The sequence below is a fragment of the Chroicocephalus ridibundus genome, chromosome 2, assembly GCF_963924245.1.
Source record: "Chroicocephalus ridibundus chromosome 2, bChrRid1.1, whole genome shotgun sequence".
Classification (NCBI taxonomy): Eukaryota; Metazoa; Chordata; class Aves; order Charadriiformes; family Laridae; genus Chroicocephalus; species Chroicocephalus ridibundus.
Genome location: NC_086285.1, coordinates 40,668,078 through 40,687,993, shown reverse-complemented (window position 1 = coordinate 40,687,993; position 19,916 = coordinate 40,668,078). Strand labels below are relative to the sequence as shown.

The 19,916-nt window shown below is 36.2% G+C and overlaps 1 protein-coding gene across 1 annotated transcript in view; it reads right to left on the bottom strand.

Annotated features, from left to right (window-relative positions):
- KCNH8 (potassium voltage-gated channel subfamily H member 8) overlaps window positions 1-19,916 on the bottom strand; it is a 191,313-nt gene that overhangs the window by 74,076 nt on the left and 97,321 nt on the right. The window contains exon 6 of the mRNA XM_063325153.1: window positions 3,134-3,291. Coding sequence (XP_063181223.1) covers window positions 3,134-3,291 — 158 coding nt within the window. The remainder of the gene's footprint in view (window positions 1-3,133; window positions 3,292-19,916) is intronic.

Sequence of the window (19,916 nt, the reverse complement as noted above, 5' to 3'; positions counted from 1 at the left end):
TTGTATTGTGTCCAATCTGTCAATGGAAGACCTGAAATGCTATCAGGCAGCTTTCTTTTCTACTTCACAAATTTAGAAAGACAAAACGAGGAGTCAGCACTCATAATTGTGCCTGCGTAGATTTTGCTTTGCCCACAGATATAAAACCATCTAAATTTTCCATTTGGTTAATCATTTTAGACTAGCTGGGTTAACCTTTTTCTGTCAAAATGACAGAGACAGAATTTTCTCTAAAACTAACACAAACTCAGTTGTAGCATAGTGCTGAGAAATACTGAGAAATAAAGTTGTTACAAACTGAAATGATGAAATTCTCTGCTTGGAAGAATCATCTCCTAGAACATAAAAGGAATTAATAAGGAAACATGATACATTTTAAGAAATGATTATTGGCAGGGATCTTTAATCCTTTTTGTCTGCTTGGTTAGTTGGTTTTCCTCAAAAAATGATACTCTTGTTCTATAACTACCAATAGTTACCCAGAGAGGAGCAAATTCAATCATTATACTTAGTGCTTAATGGCCTGTTTTTTACTTTGACAGCATTTTGCACCACATTTCCACAGCTAAAGGGATCCTTTATGTCAGATGAATACAAGGATGGAAGGAGCTGGTGTCTCAGCAGGCGCTGAGGTTAGGCATAAATGTGCCTGAGGTCTCAGACCTCCAGAGTGTCACGTGGTAGAGGAGCCAACTCATACAGTTTCACTCTTTTTCTTTCAAAATATCTCCAAGGATGGTGAGAGACCACAGCTCTTTCACGCACTCTAACTCTACAAATCTCCAACTGGAGGAGGACATTTATGTGCCATACATACGTAGGTATGTATGGCACTATACCTATAGCTTGCAGAATTTAGAGTATCCCTAAAGGTTTAGCCCTTGTGCTGGGGCCTGAACAGCAAAGGAGTGAGATGCTCCCTGATGCCCCTTCTCACCGTTCTGTTGAGGCAACATCTGAGAGTCGATGAAGTGAAAATCTGAGAACAGACATGAGGAAATGGCTTATTAAATCATAAAGTCTGAAAACAGTGGATTGTGATTAACACCTCCCCCCCCACTCTTGAAACAATTGATAGTCATTCTTATCTTGAGGATTATATTAACAGTTGCCAAGTCTTGGCACAATAAGAAATATGATATAGTAAGGCACTGTGTTCCCGTTGAGGAATCATATAGAGAACAAACTGACTGAGTTTGCTGGGGTAAACGCAGGGAGCAGACTCCTGAATTCTGGATTTGCTCTCAGTTACTAGAGAGAAAAGAAGGTCGGCCTTTGACTCTCTGCAAGGTAGTGGTCTTTGCCATATAGCAGCTAGCTACCAAAGTTGGGCCAAATCAAATGAAGGAAGCAGATTGGACTCTTCAAAAGTTTTTAACAAGGTATTTAACTCTTGGAGCATGCAGGGAGCTATGCCTGCCAGTCAATGTTAATTATGAGATCAACATGGCTATATATCATTTATTACTTGCGGCTTAGTGTTAGGACTTAATCTATCATTAATTATCTCATTAAGGATCCACTACTAGCAGAGGGACATTTCAATGTCCCTGGATATTCTCAGTCACCATATTAGTGATCTTATTAGGGTAAAAAAGGTTTAAAAGTACAAGAGATAGATGTGTATTAATCATATTATAGTAGCATTTTTAATATTGTGACATTTTAACTGTAGAAATAATTATTGGACAATTCTTTATTTTCCAGAATTCAGTATGGAAAGCATATCAGTCTTTCCAATGAAAAAAAAAAAAAAGAAAAAATATATCAATTTTCGTTTTTTTCATTTTCTCTTGAAGGAAAAGATCAGACCTGGTTCATTCAATGAAAAATTTGTAATTGAAATTAAAGCAACACAGTTATATTGGCTGTTTGGTTTTAATATAAGCGATAAACTGAGACAGTAGTGTATTTAAATAGATTACTGTCGTGGTTTGGGTTTTTATAACCCACCAGTTATTGAAAAATGTGGAACTATTAACAGTCTGGTTTTAAAAGCTACTGCACTAGCATCAGATTGACAGTTCTTAATGTAACAAATGGAGTGAAAAGGGAGATCACCAAAGGAAATGGAACTAAAACCAAAGCGGATACTTTACATAGGAAGCTTGCTGTCTAGTGTTCTATGTTTTTTTTCTGGTATGTGTTTGTCCTATCATCTACGTACTTATCTGTAACTCACATTTAATGAAAATGAGATTGAGTGCATCTGTTCACAAAAGATCAAAATTCTGAGAAAGTGGACAGTTTAAAAGCCTAAGTCTCTTATGTGAAAAATCCACAAAATTGAGAAAGCTCTGCCAACATTTTTTTTCCAAAATTAAACTTTCTGATTTGGATGGGCAGGGGGCTGTTTGGGTTTTTTTGTTTGTTTGGGGTTTTTTTTGTTGCTTTGTAGATTCTTTTAAATCTAATAAGGCTGTAAAACCTTTGTCCTAGCATAAATCAACCAATACAAATGTAATACATCAGATTGTGGCATCACCAAACATTAGATCCACACTTTTTTTCAAAGCGGCTGAAGCATTTTGTCATTATATTCCTAAAAAAGATTATTTGAAACCAAAGCCAAAGTTAATGACAATTGTAAGTAATACATATTAGCACACAAAAAAATTCACGATCATGCTGTAATTTTTGCACTAGAATACAGAGGTAAAGAGAAAGAAGATTTCCAGCTGAATGAAGAATGCTGACTATATTGACCATAGCAATGATTTACTTTACCACAGTAACAATTTATGAGTCTTGAAAAATTAATTGAACTTATGCAGCACAAGACAGCAAAAGCCATAGGGACATGAACTTGAGTACAGTAAGTAAATATGAAGCTAAAACAGGTACAACTGTTTACAAAGTAAGGATAATTGATTAAAAAAAAAGATGGTACATATGTGTTTCATAATAATGAATGGCCACTATGACACACCACCCTTGTAATAATTTTAATCAACATGTACAATTACATTGTATTCCGGCCTTCAGCATCCGATGTGAAAATACACTACAAAGCTGAAAAAGATACCAGAGTATTTTAGTTCATTCAGTTTTAGTCTCCAGATCTGGAGGAAACAAACAACTATCAAACACCTCTTGAATAAAGAACAATTAAAAAAGACATGTTAGTACTTACCACAGTGACGTTGAAAGCATAAAGAAGATCAAAAGGAAGTGCAGCAATTAAATCAATGATGAACCAGGTAGTCACGTAGTGGATACAAATAGATCTTGCTTCAAATATAACTTGGCCAGACTTGCTGACATATGTTGTTCGGAAATTTAAAATAATATCTGCTTGACAAAGAATGAAGAGAATCAGAGAGAGTGACTTCCTGATTCCTGGGGATAACACCAGGAATCCACCATAACACTGGTTGTTTTTCTTATGCATGGCAAAAATCAGATGCAGAATCTAATACAGAAACAAATAAAATATAGTGGTAAGAGATACACATACATAGAGTTAAATCAATTAATGCACAATGGTGTTCTTTTTAAGGAAAAACCAGAATGTTTAAAACATTTAAAACTCACTGATTTCAAAGGGAGCTTGAATTAAAAGAAAACCAAACCCACATTACTCTTTAAACAGCACCAAATATTGGTACAGTATTTTTCTTAATGAAAAATGAGGGTATGATCGTTGTGCATAGAACCCATTTATGTCTCTTTTGAAATATTGAAAATCATTAATTACTTTATTTAAAAGGTGTAACTGAAACTTTGTTTTAGTGATAACTGTCCAGCACAGAAAGCAAATGTCTTCCTCAAGGATAACCACTTGTTTATCAACTGAAAAATGCTGAACTCACTTGAAAAAAACAGCTTTTGGGCTATGGTGGAGATATGAATTGCTTGGTGGCTTGTGCATTTTGCATGTTCCTATCTAACATTCCAGGATGAGTGTCTTTCAATATGAGATATAGTTTTGACATGTCTTGCCAAAACACATTAACACTCAAAGAAAAGCTCAGGTCTTGACAACAGAGTCTCAATTATTTTCATGTCCTACAAGACAAAGACTATAATCTGTCCTCAAGCGATGTACCCAGTTTCTACCAACATTAGCGAGAACTACTTGTATAATTCTTACAAGGTCAGAAAAGAGTGCAGCCAACCATCAAGGCCGGTGTTTTAGAGCAAGATAATTATTCTGCTGCCTTGCAAATTGTAATGCCTCATGTTGAAGACCATCTCATAAAAGAGAAAGAAGTGATCCCAAGTGTTAGGAAGACATTCAGAATGTGATAGACTTTTTTTCTCATTAAAAAATAACAACCGCAGGGTGATGATCTTGGCAGGCTCAAAGTCAGTGGACTTTCTTTAATGCCCAAGTTATGAGAGGCAGCTTTCTAGATACTAGTCCAGTGTGTAACAGACTTGTCAGCTGTGTTATGTGTAATCTAGGTAGCCTATTCTTAAATGTTACAAGGAGGGATCTGCATTCCCTGTGCTCTCTGTCTATGGCAGCAATGGCAGCACTGACTCCTTTCCATCTGCTAGATGATGCAAAAGAGGAAATGCCTTCAGTAGCCCCTTCTACACATTGCTCTTGTAGGGAGGTGGCAGCAGGAGCTCCTGGGCGTTGGCTCCGCACCATATACAGCATAGAGCGTGCAGATGTTTGGGAAGTGTTTGCTGACCAAACAGATGTTTCTTACAGCCTCTGGAAATGCCAAATGGAAGCACCTACAAGCCTCTTGCCCACCTCTTTACTTCTAGCAAATGGAAATAAACACAGAATATAAGTATTTAATAGTTTCAGTCTATTCAAGGGATTTGTTTTCTGTTTGGATGCAGATATTTCCTTTCCTTACAGCTGGTTTCTTGTGTGCTATGTAAACCTGCTCCATATCAGCACATTCCTGGAAAAAAAGAAAGCTTTCAAGTCCTAAAAATTAAACATATCTCATCTTTTGCCTCTTCATAATTTAAACATAAGGAACGCTAACAGTACCAGTATTGTAACTTGGTTTTAATGCCAGTCAAGTTAGAACTAAAAAGATGGTAGTAGTAGGATTACTAGTTGATGAATCTAGGAGTAGTAGATTCATCTACTCTTGGTTTTGTATGCAGTTTCTGGGGCCTGAGAACTTTTCTTCCTGCTATACACGCATGAGAATGAATGCCTAATTTCTGATATACCTTTTATCCTGCATTTTTCATTCAATGTATGAGAAATGGCTGCAAAGACCAGCATGCTTGAACAAATAGACTCCCCTCAGACAGCAAAATCGAAGGATAGATTTTTCAGAATACTACACACAAAGCATTGCTACCACTAGAGCCATAAAAAGATTAGTGGGTGAGCTTTGTCCTATTTGCAAGCTTTTGTACAACCTAGACAGCAAAATGCAAAAATGAGCATTAAAAGATTTTTTCCCTATGATTTATGAGAAAACCAAGACTCTTAAAAACAAAACTTTTTGCTTATATAGAACATGTACAATGAAAATGGAATAAGTTAACATTTATGCAGCTCTCTCTAAGTGAGACAGATTTTATTACATTCTGGTTGTTAGGTATTTTTCCCCTTTCCTGATTTTTCCCATTTATCAAGAATATTGTTTTTCACTTTTCCCCATGTTTTCTCTCTTTTTTATTGCAGTTTTTGTTTTCTGTGCCATTACTTCTGAATAAAGGCGGCTTTGGAAATGACACTTTTCAACAATGTTGATAGTATAATAAGGACAGCCAACACATAGACTTACAGTAAAGAGAACACTGTACAGCAGAGCAAGAGAAAAAGTATCTGACAAGGTTCATCTTAACTGAGTAAATCAACTGGGTATAAAACAATCTGACACATTATAAAAGCTCAATGGAAAATGCTGCCTCGTTGAGAGAGCATGGATTACCACTAGTCTATATTAAAACAATTTTTCATTTCCAGAATTTTATTTTAGAATCTTTTGGTACTAAAAGAACATTAACAATGGAAATTTTTAATGGAAAAGGCTTGACTCTCACTGTACCAAGGCAGCATTGGAGAGTGGTACCTACAGGACTCAAATGCTTAGAGCTGGTGTTGTCTACGTTTGGACCAGGCGGATACAGTATTTTATAACTTCTTTTTCATGCCTTATGACCACAGGTACTCAAATAGAGTAGCCACCCAATCCACACAGAAATTACTGTTGAAGTCCTACAACAGAGTTTACACTAATGTTCTTGCAAAGGAGATTGAAAATTAAAGCCATCCACCTACTAATTTTACCCTGTTGCTTACACTTCATTTTAAACATAATGGAGTAGCCGACACTCAGACGAATTACTATTATCCAGGTTTGAGTAGGAGAGCTGCTGTGGTCACTCAGTTTCCATGACAGCATTTCCATTTTAGGAATGGCAATATCAAATTTGTGTTTCCTTTAGCATAGTTGTAGAGATGCTTTACTCCAGTTTGCTGTAATGTACTGCTTGGACATTGTGATGATGGAAGCTATGAAGAATTGGAGCTGAAGACCCCTACATTCTGGGGCACACGGCATAAGAATGTTTGCCTAAAGCACTGCCAAACATTGGTACAATGTGTTACAAAAGTGTCAATTTTACTATCACGTTTAATTCTACTCAGATTTGCATTGAGATACCCATTTTGTGAATTGATCTTATGTTAGATGATGCTCTGAACCACGAAAGGATCTGATGAAAATCATAGCTGCTATAAAACAGTCATGTTTCATTATATAGACTTGATTTCTTTTTTCCTCTTAACTGAAAAAAACTCAAGCAGGTTTCAAAGTTTCATCTCCCTATAGTTTTTCTTAAAGTTCTTGTAACATAATCAAAGAAGCACATCTATGACAGATGAGCTTCTATAAGATATTAATTAGACTTTCATTTAACATGTAGTAAGAAAAATGCACATTTAATCAATTTTAATGTGTCATGTGCCTATTCCTCACCCTTAAAGAATGTATAACTATGTTTCCTATTTTTACAATTTTACAGCAAATAAATGTTAATAACTCCAGTTCTAAAACATTTTTTAATTTTGTGTACTATTTTCAAATTCTTCAATGTTGATAGTAGAAATGATTTTTCAGTTATATTTCATCTTGCCTTTCCCTTTTATGGCTGTTCTGCTTTGCCAGTGAAACACAGGCACAAACAATGAATGTCTGCTTTTTTGCAAGGACAACTTACGCCCACAAAAAGAGACACAGTCACTGAAAAATGCCATCTATTCGTATTATGTAGGATGATAAACACAGCATCATAGGTGCCTTCAGTTTCAGATCAAAACCAAATTAAACAAACAAAAATCCTCAGAAAATTGTAAGATACAAAATAACCCAGAAAATGTAACTGAAATACAGAAAAGATCAGTGACTATGAAAATTACAAGTTTGAAATTGAGAACAAAACATAACTAAGTTTAAATGACTAATAAAACTGAAGACATGTAGAATATTACAGTCCTCTTGTCTCTTATTTTCTAAAAAGAAGAAAACTAAAATTGTGGTTTTGGAATGAAGTAGGAAGATCTATCACTCCGAATGATGCTGCAGATGGTACAGAAGTTTATTATATAATAAAGGAGGCATTAGACCATTCAAGGAGATTTTTGAAGACAAAATTCCACCTAATATTCTAAGTGGAACTTGCTGAGAGTCACTTTCTGAATCACCAGTATTAACTTCTAATAAAAATCTCAGAAAATTGGAAAAATGCCAAGGAAATGGAATTTTCCATGATAATTTTAATAATTTGGAGGGGGAATCTACTAAAAGTGATGATCCAGAAAACAATAGCTTTCTGCTCAGTTTCAAAACGTTGTTGGCATGGGTTTATTTATAAACAAAACTGTTTCTAGAGGATTCATCTTGACTGATTAAGTTCACAGTGATATGGTAGTTTTGAAGAAAGGAGATGGATGACTGTGGCCAACACAAATCCAAATATAAAATGGGTCATATATATCTGTATAATAGGCAAAACACATCTAAGACACAATAAGGAAAAAGGTATCTGTAGGAGGGGAGATTCTGGCTTGGAAAACAAAGACACCAAAAGAGATTTCTAATAGCTAGGAGTGACAGTATGGGCTTAGTATGAAGCTGTGGCAAAACAGAGATTATCACCTGGGAACAGAAAATATTTCATGCCATTGGTGAAACAACTGCAGCCGTACAGCTCTAGAAGCCACACCTCAAGACAAATGAAAAGAGAAAGAGACAAATTACAAAAAAATACTTGGAGTTCACTTTACATGATGTTATAAATTGGTTTACTCAGCTCCAGAATACTAACAGGAGAACGGACTTTTACTTGTTTTCATCCACTGATAGGCTAATTAGGCACAACAGGATACACTGGGCAGACATGAGGTAAACACATTTTGGAAATCAAATGTGGCTTAGCAAACAAGGGGATGAACTCGCACCATTTGGATTCATGTTAAAACATTCTTATACTATGTCATACTAAAGATATCTAAGTTACGTTCAAGTACACAACGCTTGTATACAGGGACTGATGTAACTTATGTACATGAGGTGAATGTATGTATGTAGATCTGCTAGGGAGAAGAAAGGCAGGTTTGACTGTCGTGATCATCCTTTGCAGCATTGAGTTAATCTGTTTTTCCCTTAATTTCATAGCTTTGGAGGGAAAAAGTATTGATTTGCATTTCTTCCTACACATTCTTTAGGTAGCTACACTAAGACTGGGTAAAGTAAGATCTTATCTTCAAGTCTTTGAGCTATTACACTCAAGAAGCCAGGAAGCAATTTTTTTCCACGCTGATACACTACTGAGGACAAAGCGAAGAGGCAGAGAGTCAGCACAGAGAAGATCGTGCTGGATCATTCCTTTGAGGTATCAGAAAAGATTTCTTTATGATGCATTTTGATCAAATGCCCAGTTCTAATCCCAAATCTGGGTCTGGAAAAGAATTACTTGTTGTCTTCTGCAGTTTGAAGCTAGACAGTCTGCTAAGATCATTTGACATACACTAGTTAACCTATACACTGCTAGTAGTGGATCTATGGTATTTCTGACAATTTGATCTCTGTCATTCTCTCCCTTTTACCCGCTACAGTTGAGCCTCTTGATGAATGAAATCTTTGGGAGTGTTCTTGTTGTTTTGGCACAAAATTTTCCAAGATTTAGTGCAAAGCCTTAACACAAAGTGACTTAGACACACATCTGAGGTTATCTGGTTCCATGGACTGAGGTCTTGCAGGTTATAATTTGTTCATGCTTTAAGTACTACTGTTTTCATTCAACAAAATCCTCAGGCTGAACAGAACATATAAGTAAAAACAGAGATATAAAAATTTTAGATTAGACTACAAAGTAGTCTCAGCTGGCCCTGCATTCTTCAAGCTACAAAAATGTTCTGAAATTTTCACTAATACAATTAAGATGTGGAATTAGCATGAATTCATGTGGTTCATAATGAGCAAGGAGGTCAGTTCAGCTCTACAGGAGCTTAGTAGCGTTAGTTGGTCACCATTCACATTTACAGATCAGTATGGTAGTACCAGACACATACATAACTACTTCACGCAGATTTGCTTGATATAGGTAAGAGAGATCAGGATATTTACATCACTAGTGTTTTGAAACTTCTCATTCTCGTTTGTCTCAGAAATCTCCAGTGTGTAGTTATCAAAGTTAGAGAAAGGATTTGCTTACTTATTGCACATTAGCATTTGTGAAACAACTAAAGCTTTAACAAGAAAAGGTGATAAAGGCTTGCTTTAAATTCCCCTAAGCCATCCAGTACACCAAATGCTTATCAACGTGCATATGGAATTCACTGTTCAAGACTGAGGAGATTAAAAGTTTTCCTGCACAGCACCCCTTTTTGCCTTCCTATCAAAGCAATTTAGGACAACAGCCTCAGATAACATTTATATATATATAAAATTGAATAGGAAATGGTAAGTGCTTCTTTCTGCAACCAACTCATCAGGTAAAAATCCAGAGGGAGGTAGATGAGTGTGATCCATCTTTTATTTCTTGACAGCTTTCTGAGCTATACTTGGATGTAAACAGTTTCTTCATCTGGGCAACCTTATTTACAGCTTAACTGCTGTGCTAAAGTACTTACTGAGAAAGCTGTAACAGAAAAAAAAAAACCAAAGCCAAGAACTAAAACAAAACTCCTGAGGTAAGAAACTTCTAAAAGCACAACAAATACTTTAACACAAATGGAGAAATGACCATCTGTCTTAAAAGAGTGGATTATATTTTTGGGAATTACATGTTCCACGGTCTTTTTGGGATTGCTGTTTAAAAAGTGGAAGATTAACTTCTTTTTTTTTTTAAAATAAATGTTTTCTTATCATTAAGACTTTGATCAACTAGAATGGTAAGCAAATTGAGGCAACAAAGAGTAGTTAAACATCAAAAAGCTGTGCAAGAATCTATTCTGAGAGTACTCATGGAATATTTAAAATGTTATAAATTGTGAATCTTACTGCGCACTAGCTTCTACCTACCAATGACACTAACTTATCAAAAAAAAATTTGAAAATTAGACATAAGCATCAATATTGTAAAGCTTTGGAGATTCCAGACAACTCCACAGCATCAAAACTATTGGTTTTCTTTAGTGGTGAATTTGTGTTCCAAATGCCCTGACATGTGGTGGGCTTTAAGCATTTTCTACAGCAGGAAGGGCAAGAATTTTACAGATTACAGCTGTAAAACAGGCAAGAGAGATATATAAGAAAGATGGGGACAAACTTTCTAGCAGGGCCTGTTGCAATAGAACAAGGGCTAATGGTTTTAAACTAAAAGAGGGTAGATTTAGACTAGATGTAAGGAAGAAATTTTTTACAGTGAGGGTGGTGAAACACTGGAAGAAGTCACCCAGAGAGCAGGTAGATGTCCCCTCCCTGGAAACATTCAAGGTCAGGTTGGACAGGGCTCTGAGCAACCTGATCTAGTAGAAGAGGTCCCTGCTTATTGCAGGGCAGTTGGACTAGATGAACTTTAAAGGTCCCTTCCAACCCAAACTATTCTGTGATTAATCTCTGAGCTGATTGTTTAAGCATACATGAAGTGACTTTAATATCTTTGGACAAGCAGTGGGTCAAAAGTTGTCTACAAGAGGTATGTTTGAATATACTAAGTATACTGTAACAACAAACTTCAAGCTGTGCAAACTTCATACGTACAGCAGTATTTGATCTTTGTTTCAGACTGGGACAAGAACTACAATCTCTTTTTTGTTTCAGCAGCTCTCATAAGACAAATCATTATTAGTATTACTACGACAGAAAAAAAAATTCTGAAGTTACCTCACTGCAAATTTTTTTCCATGTAAGCTAGAAAAGCACCATTTAAAATGATCTTGCAAGCTACATAGATCATGCCACATATTCAGGAAAGGATAACAGGGGACATACATGATGTCTCTGACATGAGCAGTGTCATTAAAAAGTTACCTGAAACTAAAGCAGGAATAACAGCAGATAATATCAAATTGGTTGACTCACTACATTCTGTGCTGCAACACAGCACACACATATCTAAAATATCATCTTTATACTTGATGTAGAGAGGAAGGAAAGGGTGAAGCCTCTGTATTCTTGTCTTCATTATGAAAATAGCTGTGTTCTTATTTCAAGTTAGGTAATCCAATTTCAGTTAAAATTAGAAGGCAAAAAGTCAGAGTTCAAATGAATTAAAGATCAAGATAAAATCTAGACTATCCTACTGATTTTAAGAAAGGCCTTCAAGTCATGTATAAACTACAAGGTGCCACTTTTCCACAGATTTTTGCCCTATTTTAGCATAAATACACCTGCTTTGTTAACAAACACCCATGCATTTTAAGCCAGCCCTGACCTGTGTTGCAGACTTTTGCTCCTTCGCCACTTACTGCTGTGCAGACGAACCTGTGAGCTTAACAGAAGAAAAGTGTGTCAGTCCGCAAAGCAGCAAGTAATTTTGCTGCTGTCAAACACACAGGTGAACTTGGCCTGGCCAGCACTCAATAGGGAGAACCCAAGATGTCCAATTTCAACAGGTTTGAAACAATCATATCAACCAATCAAGCATATGACTGCAACAAGCAATCATATCACCTATGCATTCCACTCCCCCCTCCGCCCCCCTCAAAGATTTAAATAGATCATTATTTTTTTCAGTTATTTCAGCTCTAATTTCCACACCCAGGTCATGCAGAATCACTTCATATTACGAAAAATTCACCAGCAAATCAATGGACAGTCACCCTCAGAAAGACTGCTCTGCCTAGTTTCCCTCGGCAAATCTCTTCCCTCCCTATCCCCTCACCTTCTCTTTTACACCCCTGTTGCTTTCACCCCACATCTTCCAGCACTACTGAGCTGTGGTGTCTGAACACAGGCTTCTGCTCCTCACAACCTCTGGCCATACGTGCCTGTTGATGCAATTTCTTTCTGCTTGTCCGGTGCTCCTCCTCCTTCTCTCCAGCCCACAGACTGATCACCTTCCCCTACCAACCCCACACAAGGTACAGCAGAAGCCCTGTTTAGGCACTAAGTCCCTAAAATGCACGCAGAGCAAATAAACAGCGACTAACAAATGTACCATTTGGTACGATCAACCTCAAACTTAAACCTTGACTCTGATTTATCTCCTGGTCGTATCCCATGGCTAACTAGCTCAATCTGCCTGGATTCTCTCAGCCTATTATTTCCACTACTGATAGGACATGGGCACACAACCTTTTTAAAAAATATATAAATTCTTGTAGGAAATGTGATATCTCTAAAACTCTCATGGAGTTACACTGAAAGATTAGGGAAAATGAACTTGTACAAAAACAAAACCCAGCTGTTTCAGCTACAAAACTGTCTGCATTAAAAGATGTTAATCTACATGTGTTGCAGTTCCTAATTTATTTAGATATTTTGCTCCAATTAAGTTCTTACACAGTATTCACAGCAGTAAACATCATAAGGCTGGGATCAACATTACCCTAATGTCTTCCAAGTCTGCAGTTACCATGGCTACATGCTTTTGTGATATTTTCATTCAAAATTTCTAAAGCCAATACCGTGGTCTAACTGAAAAGCTCTAACTTATTCCTTTCCTTATTTGAGTTATCTAAAGGCTTTTACTAGCATGTTGTTGAGTCTTTTCCTTTTCACAAGCTTCCAGCATGAAAATCCATGCCCTAGCTATGCTCAGTTTCAATGAAAAGACAATTTATTTCATAGTTGGGCATAAATGAGCTAGGAACCCTGAGCAAATCCATAGGGTTTTGGAAACGTTTAGTGACCTCTCTTGAATTAAAGCTCTGTAGGACATGCCACATCTTTTACCAAGCCTTGCCTTTCTAGATATCTGCCATGATCACATTCACACACAGACAAATCCACTCAGTGAATGGCATGAAAATATCAATTTAAACTGGTACTCAACAACGGGAAAAAAAGATTACATTAAAAATGGAGGTTCTATTTAGTGCATAATGCAGTTTGCAATCCTAAATGACATCAAAAGAGTGAAAACCATAAAGTGATATTCATCAAACTATCCTATTAATCCTTAAGATGTTTTCCAGAATAATACCTCTTTTCCAATTTCGAAAGCACAATATGTGTTTTGTATAATCTCAATTTCTAATCCCTGTTAAAAAAAAAAAAAAGAAAAAAAGACATAATCCAGAGGTAAAAATTTATCTGGTAGCCATCTGAACCTCTTTACCCATAAAAAGGATTATTTTACCTGAAGCAGTTGATTTTCCTGTACCAACACGGTTTTTTTCTCTTCGGGTTTTATTTTTTAAAATATAAATCCTGCTGGGATTAGACATATGATCAAGATACAGCAAAATAACCATTTGGGATCAGTCAGATGATTCAGTAACTGCCCATGGCACACTTTTGGATTGCAGCAAATGCTCGGTAATATAACTCAGTTTACCTCTCTTTTTACTGTGAACTAAATGAAGATGAAAAATCCTGCACCTTTAGTGCAAGCAGTATACATATAAGCAGTAACCAGGGAATTGGGTGATGCATGATTTCATATTTGACTACAGTAATTCAATCCTGTGCTTGAGACCCAGATGATTTAGGTATATTAACCCCATCGATTTTCAGAGCAGTTTCCTACACCACCTCCCTCTCCTAGATGTTACAAGTGGCTCTTCTCGTATTTCTTTTATTTTTTCCATTTTCCTTTACGTGATTTTACATTGATTGTCTTCAGCTAGCAACACTTTCCCCAAAGTTCAAGCTCTTTGATCTATCTGATTATTTGAGCCAATGTTATTTAATTACATACGGATAATGGTATTAGAACCTGGCCAAAGAGCTTTTAGGAAAGATTCCAGGAAATACTACTGCTATATTGCTTGAAGAACAATTTATCTTTCCCTATATAAACTCTTATTTTTTCTATTCTGCTGTAAACCTAGATGTTCCTAGTAAATCTCCTGGGCACAATTTATTCAAATGGAAGTGTGATTTTTCAGCTCAGTATGTCCCGTCAAAATGTCTATTACCACAATTACTTTGATGATTTTCTTTTATATGCTGACCTGATAAGGTGAGGGAGATGATATTGGTTTTAAACATGAAAGTAATGCTTATTGAACACCTGTTGCTTAGGAATCTGGGCTACTACAAAACCCTTAAAAGTAGGGACTTTGTATGATAAATAGGTAATATAGAATAAAATATATAGTGTATAAATAATAACATATAACAAAATAATAAGTCTTTATAACAGCCCATTGCAGCTGCTGAAGGAAAGCATATTTTTTTTAGAAAGATACAACAAATGCTGAACAGATACTAAGTAACAATCAACATAAACTACAGAAAATTTGTCATGAAAATCTAGACCTGTTAGGGAAAGAGAAAGAAATCACTGGTAGGCAGGATTGAGGAAAATTACAGTTTTAGATGTATTAGGAAAGAAACACTAATCTGCAACTTCAATTCCTTTGTGCTAGTGGCATCCCATTATGAAAGAAGCTATTAATAATCTTGTAGAAAAAAACCCAGATGAATTCAATAAATACTTCTTATCTAATTTTGGAATGGAGCAGCAAAGTGTGGTTGTATCATATCAGATGACAGATTGCAATCTAGTGTATCCTAACTAAGAATCAGCGGGTAGTGATGTTTTAAACCAGTAGTATTCAAGGCTTAACAAGACCTCACTTCTGCAGGTGACACCTGCAGCAATAGATGAGAGGAGTTGTGGATTCTCCTTACTCTGAGGTCTTTGAACAAGCGCAGATGCCCTTCAGGAAAACATGCTTGAGCCAAACACAGCTTATTGGAATGAATATCTGGATTAAATATACATTTAAAATGGAAAATCTGTCTATCAAATGCACCTCTCCCTCCTATTTTTCCTTGGGTGCAACCCTTAGTACCATATTCTCCTGGCCATTAGCACTCCAGAATATTGTGGAAACAACCCCATTTGGTCTGTAAGAGAGGTTGGGAACCTCATTTCAGAGACAAGTTGCACCTGCATTCAAAGAAGCACTTTTTTAGAGATCTTGTGGCTTTAGTTGGATGACTAGCATTCAGATGAATAATGGAAACGTAGTTTAAAGCTACAAATTCTTAAAAACCTCAGCACAAGGGTATTGCACTCATTTAATATGATGGACCTCTGAAAAAAAAGCTTCTGCTAAGGTGGAATGAATATAACTCATAGGCTTTGTTCTTTGTTCTGTCAAAGTCACCACTGAATACACTAAGCTGTTTTACCAGTCAAATTTCTCCAATGAAAAGAGTTTATGATGGACACCACGATGCTTGTCACTGTACAGTATGTGAAGAGTGGCACTGTCCCTCTCCTAAGGCAGCACTATGACTTGTGTCCTCAGCCTTGTTCCATTACAGTTCACAACATTTTTAGTGATTTTAATGGTGCAAGATCTATTCTCAGGTATATTGGATCATAGCAGAACTGATTCCCCAAATCCATCTGTAACTGACAGACCGACTTGCTTTTCCTTACTATTTGTTCTTACAGTGGAAGGTAATGGGATATTGAAGTCACACCCAGGTGGAAATACTGTTTTACTGAGTAAATTATCCATTAATACAAAAAACTGAAATCTGAAGGCATTAGCGGTTTGAATGGCCATTTTGGTAACAAACGTCACTCCCTCCAGGAGTCTAGTATGGTCAGCGTTAATGCACTAGCATGGTATGCTCTACCAAACACCGTACTTAGTTAGGCTGCTGTACCCGTTACTGTGGGCATGCTGGGGCACGCAGAACGACCAGCACACCAATGTTAAAAGAGGGGGTTTAATTGCAACCCTTTACTGTGCTGACAGCCCATGAATTCAAATTCCAATATCACAAAGCTGAACAAAAGACCACAAACTTAAAAAATGAAAAGTCACATTCTTTTATCTGCTTCCCTGATTTTCAGCCTTTTGGGTTCACCTTTTCAAGTTGCCCTCCTTAACTATGAGGGTGTTAAACAGGATTAGCTAATCTCAGTTCTTCAGTAGCTGATACGCCAGAAAAGCATCACATACTGCGACCTTTACAATAACATACTAAACACTGGAAAGATTTTCTTTTTTATGAACTATGCTCTACCTTTTAAAACCAGACTCAATTCACGAACATATTGAGTAACTAAAATATATTATATTGGCTTTTCTACAACGGAAAATACAGAGTTTGTAGTCTTGAAAGAAAAGCAAAGAACTAAAAATATTTCTGAAAAATGAACTGCTAGCTCTGCTTTTAAAAGAAGCTAGTATTGGTGACTGCAGCATGTGAAAGTTTCTACATGGGTAATTTTCTCAATAGAACTTGCAGAAATAGGGCAGAAAGAAGCAATTCCAAAGAGTGAAGAAACATCAATCATATGACTTAACTTTTCACTAAATTCAGTGTGTGTGAAGCAAATGCAGTTTTTAGATATTTCATGAACACAGTTCACTTTACACAAATTATGGAGACAACAATGAAAAGATCGAACAAGTAAAACATTCAGTGGGCAATGGGACAACTTCTTTAGGTAATTAATTTTTTTTGACCAATTCCAAGGGGGAAATCTGAAATATTTTTCTCAGAAATTACCTCATGCAGCTTGACAACAACTCACATACATAGGGCTTTACCTATAAGTCAGTAAAAAAAAATATGAAAAAGACCACATGCAAGCTCACAAATATATGGCAAAACATTAAGTATCTAATAATTTCCTTGTAAATGACCTAGATGGTTAATTAAAAGACTTCAATCTTATTGAAAAATACAGTGTTGTTTTACCATTAAATCTAAATACAAACCAACGTCTGATTGTAGCTACAATGCAAGTCAGTCGTACTCTGTATAACAGGGTAGTTTTGCCTTTGTATACCTTTTCAAAGGAAACATAGCAGAGGAAAAATTACTTACAAAACTATTACTACAGCATTTCCCGATGTCTGGATTGACTACAGGTGAAACAAATGATTTGTCAACACATCTTCTTTTTAAATTTTTATTACAGTAGCACCACAGCTTAGACAAAAAAGATGAACCGTCAGTTCTTAAGTGTTCTTAGCACTCTTAAGTGCTCAGAAGCCTGTCACAAGTCTCACTGTGAAATAGGGAATAGGAAAGAAAAATAATCTGTCTGAAGAGATTCATTTAGGACAGCTGAGAAGTGGAACAGTGACTATATTTGCCAGAAGCACAGATGCAGAATATCTTGACTCAGCTATAAGCTGCCTACAGAGCTCTCCCCGGAATAGTAAGGAATTACATATGGTAAATGCTGCGTATTTCAGCTTGTACTCATGAGGTTCCCATCATCTTACATGTGTTTTTTAAAAGGCCTTTATCCTGCATAATCCACTTGCTTTGTTTTAGGTATTTCTTCACAAAATCAGATTTCAGAATGGAGCCTGTTCAGTAATTCTTTCTTGGATTTTACCTTTAACTTTGACGGAACATGACACAACAGACAAGGATCCCCTCTTGTAACCAGTTCACTGGTGGTTTAAGTCAATGTCGTTCATTTTGGCCTCAGAAAAAGCAGTAATGCTCATATGAGCAGTTTTTGTGTCTTAACTGTATTTCTCAACTTCAGGAGTAGTAACCAACATTTTGAGGGGGTGATTTCTTAAAACTTTGGTTAGATCTACAAGCATACTTTTTTTTTCGTTCTATGAGAAGCTGGCTAACAATGTGTAACAATGACGTCACATCTCTACAGATGGAGAGGAGTCAGCAAAGCCAACACAAGTCAAATTTTCAGGGTTCCTCCATTATTATAACATTTATCTGCATCTACCTGAAGATACAGAAATGTTTCCATGGAAATGATCACTTCTAAATTATTGTGGCTTATGCAGTTTTTCCACAGGTAGGAAAAGGAGTACTTTGCAGAAAATCATTTCAAATTACCGTTGTCAGTATGTTTATAAATAGTATAATTTTATAGCTATAATTATTATCCAGGGTTCTCCATCTTCCACTAGAAACTGGATGACCCACAAACAGAAAACTAAAATTAAAAGTGAAAGGTCACTTATTTTTGTAGCTCTTCTCTCTATAGTTGTTCCTGGCCACCTTAGGAGACAAAATACTTAGACACCTTTGATCTCATACAGCAAATAATGTATTACCATTACCCTGAAAGCCTATACATATTTTCTCTGAACCATCGCCTTGATCTCAACTCCTGTTGAAGGCATACTATTCAAACAGTCCCGTGAGTGAGTCTGAGCATTTAGCAATCAAGTATTGATAATTTTTCTGGTAATGTTATTCTCTTCAATTAAGGTGTTCAATAATATTTTAAAAGTGAAAAAAAAAAACCAAACAATATCTGAAAACTGGAATGAAAAAGCTGCTGCAGAAACAAGAGCACTATATTGGATAGTTATGGAAGAGTAAAAGTTATGCATTCAGGAGGTTGTTACTAATAAAGTGGAATGAACCGGGTGAGAGATTCTCCCAGCTTTTCCACCGAAAGACAGAAAACTTTAAAAATATTATTGAAAAGTAATGAAGATCCATTATGCTTCTTAGACATATTGAAACTTCAGCCGCCCAGACATACCAATCTACAAATGAAGGACCCAGCTACGCCTATGCCAATTGAGGGGCATAAACTTTGAAGTAAATCGTGCATCTAAGCAAGTAATCTCACTCACCAGATGAAACACTTTCTAAGGTATTTTTTTTAATGCATTTGCTTAAATACACTAATGTTTACAAGTTTTTCTCTCCACATCTTTATGATTTTAAGATATATAAAACAGTCAAAAAAGTCTAAAACTAAACTAGTTTTCAGCTGGCGTTGGAAAGAGGAAGCAAAAGATTTATTTACAAAGGAATGTTAGAGAAAGTTTGCACACATTACAGAGGAAAAGAGTGCACTCAAACATCACATCCCGCAAGTTATCAAAACACTAGCATATAAAGGAAACATCTAGTGGAAAATAATTTTAACTTGATTTGAGAAGCCTTTATTATGTTCCTTCTTCAACCTCCAACCACAAAGACATCACAAAATGGGTTGTTGTTATTCTTATCTTCTGCTTATATTTTAGAAAACTTAAAAGGCTGAAGCATTTAAACCTCTAGCTAGATGTGCTCTTTTCTCATAAATAATTTAGTTCAGATCAACACTCCTAATTATAAGCTCCCCAAGTCAGTAGAACACTTCCATGTGTATTTTCACCACGCTTAAGCATATGCTGAATCACAAATTGGATAAGCCTAAAAGTTTTTTTTAGCCCCTACATTTATTCAAACTCTTCTGCTTAAAGGAAACCCTTAACCTCTACCCTATTATTTCTCTTGAACGGATGAGCAGACATCCCTCCCTTTTATTGTCATGCCTCTGCTCCCTTTGATAACACAGCTAAAAATGAAGCCCTTGTTAAGTCCAAATAAGACTTTATGCAAGTTATGTGCGTAAAAGGAATATTATTCTATGTTCTGAGAAATACGAATAAAATCGGAGCAGATAGTCCCTTT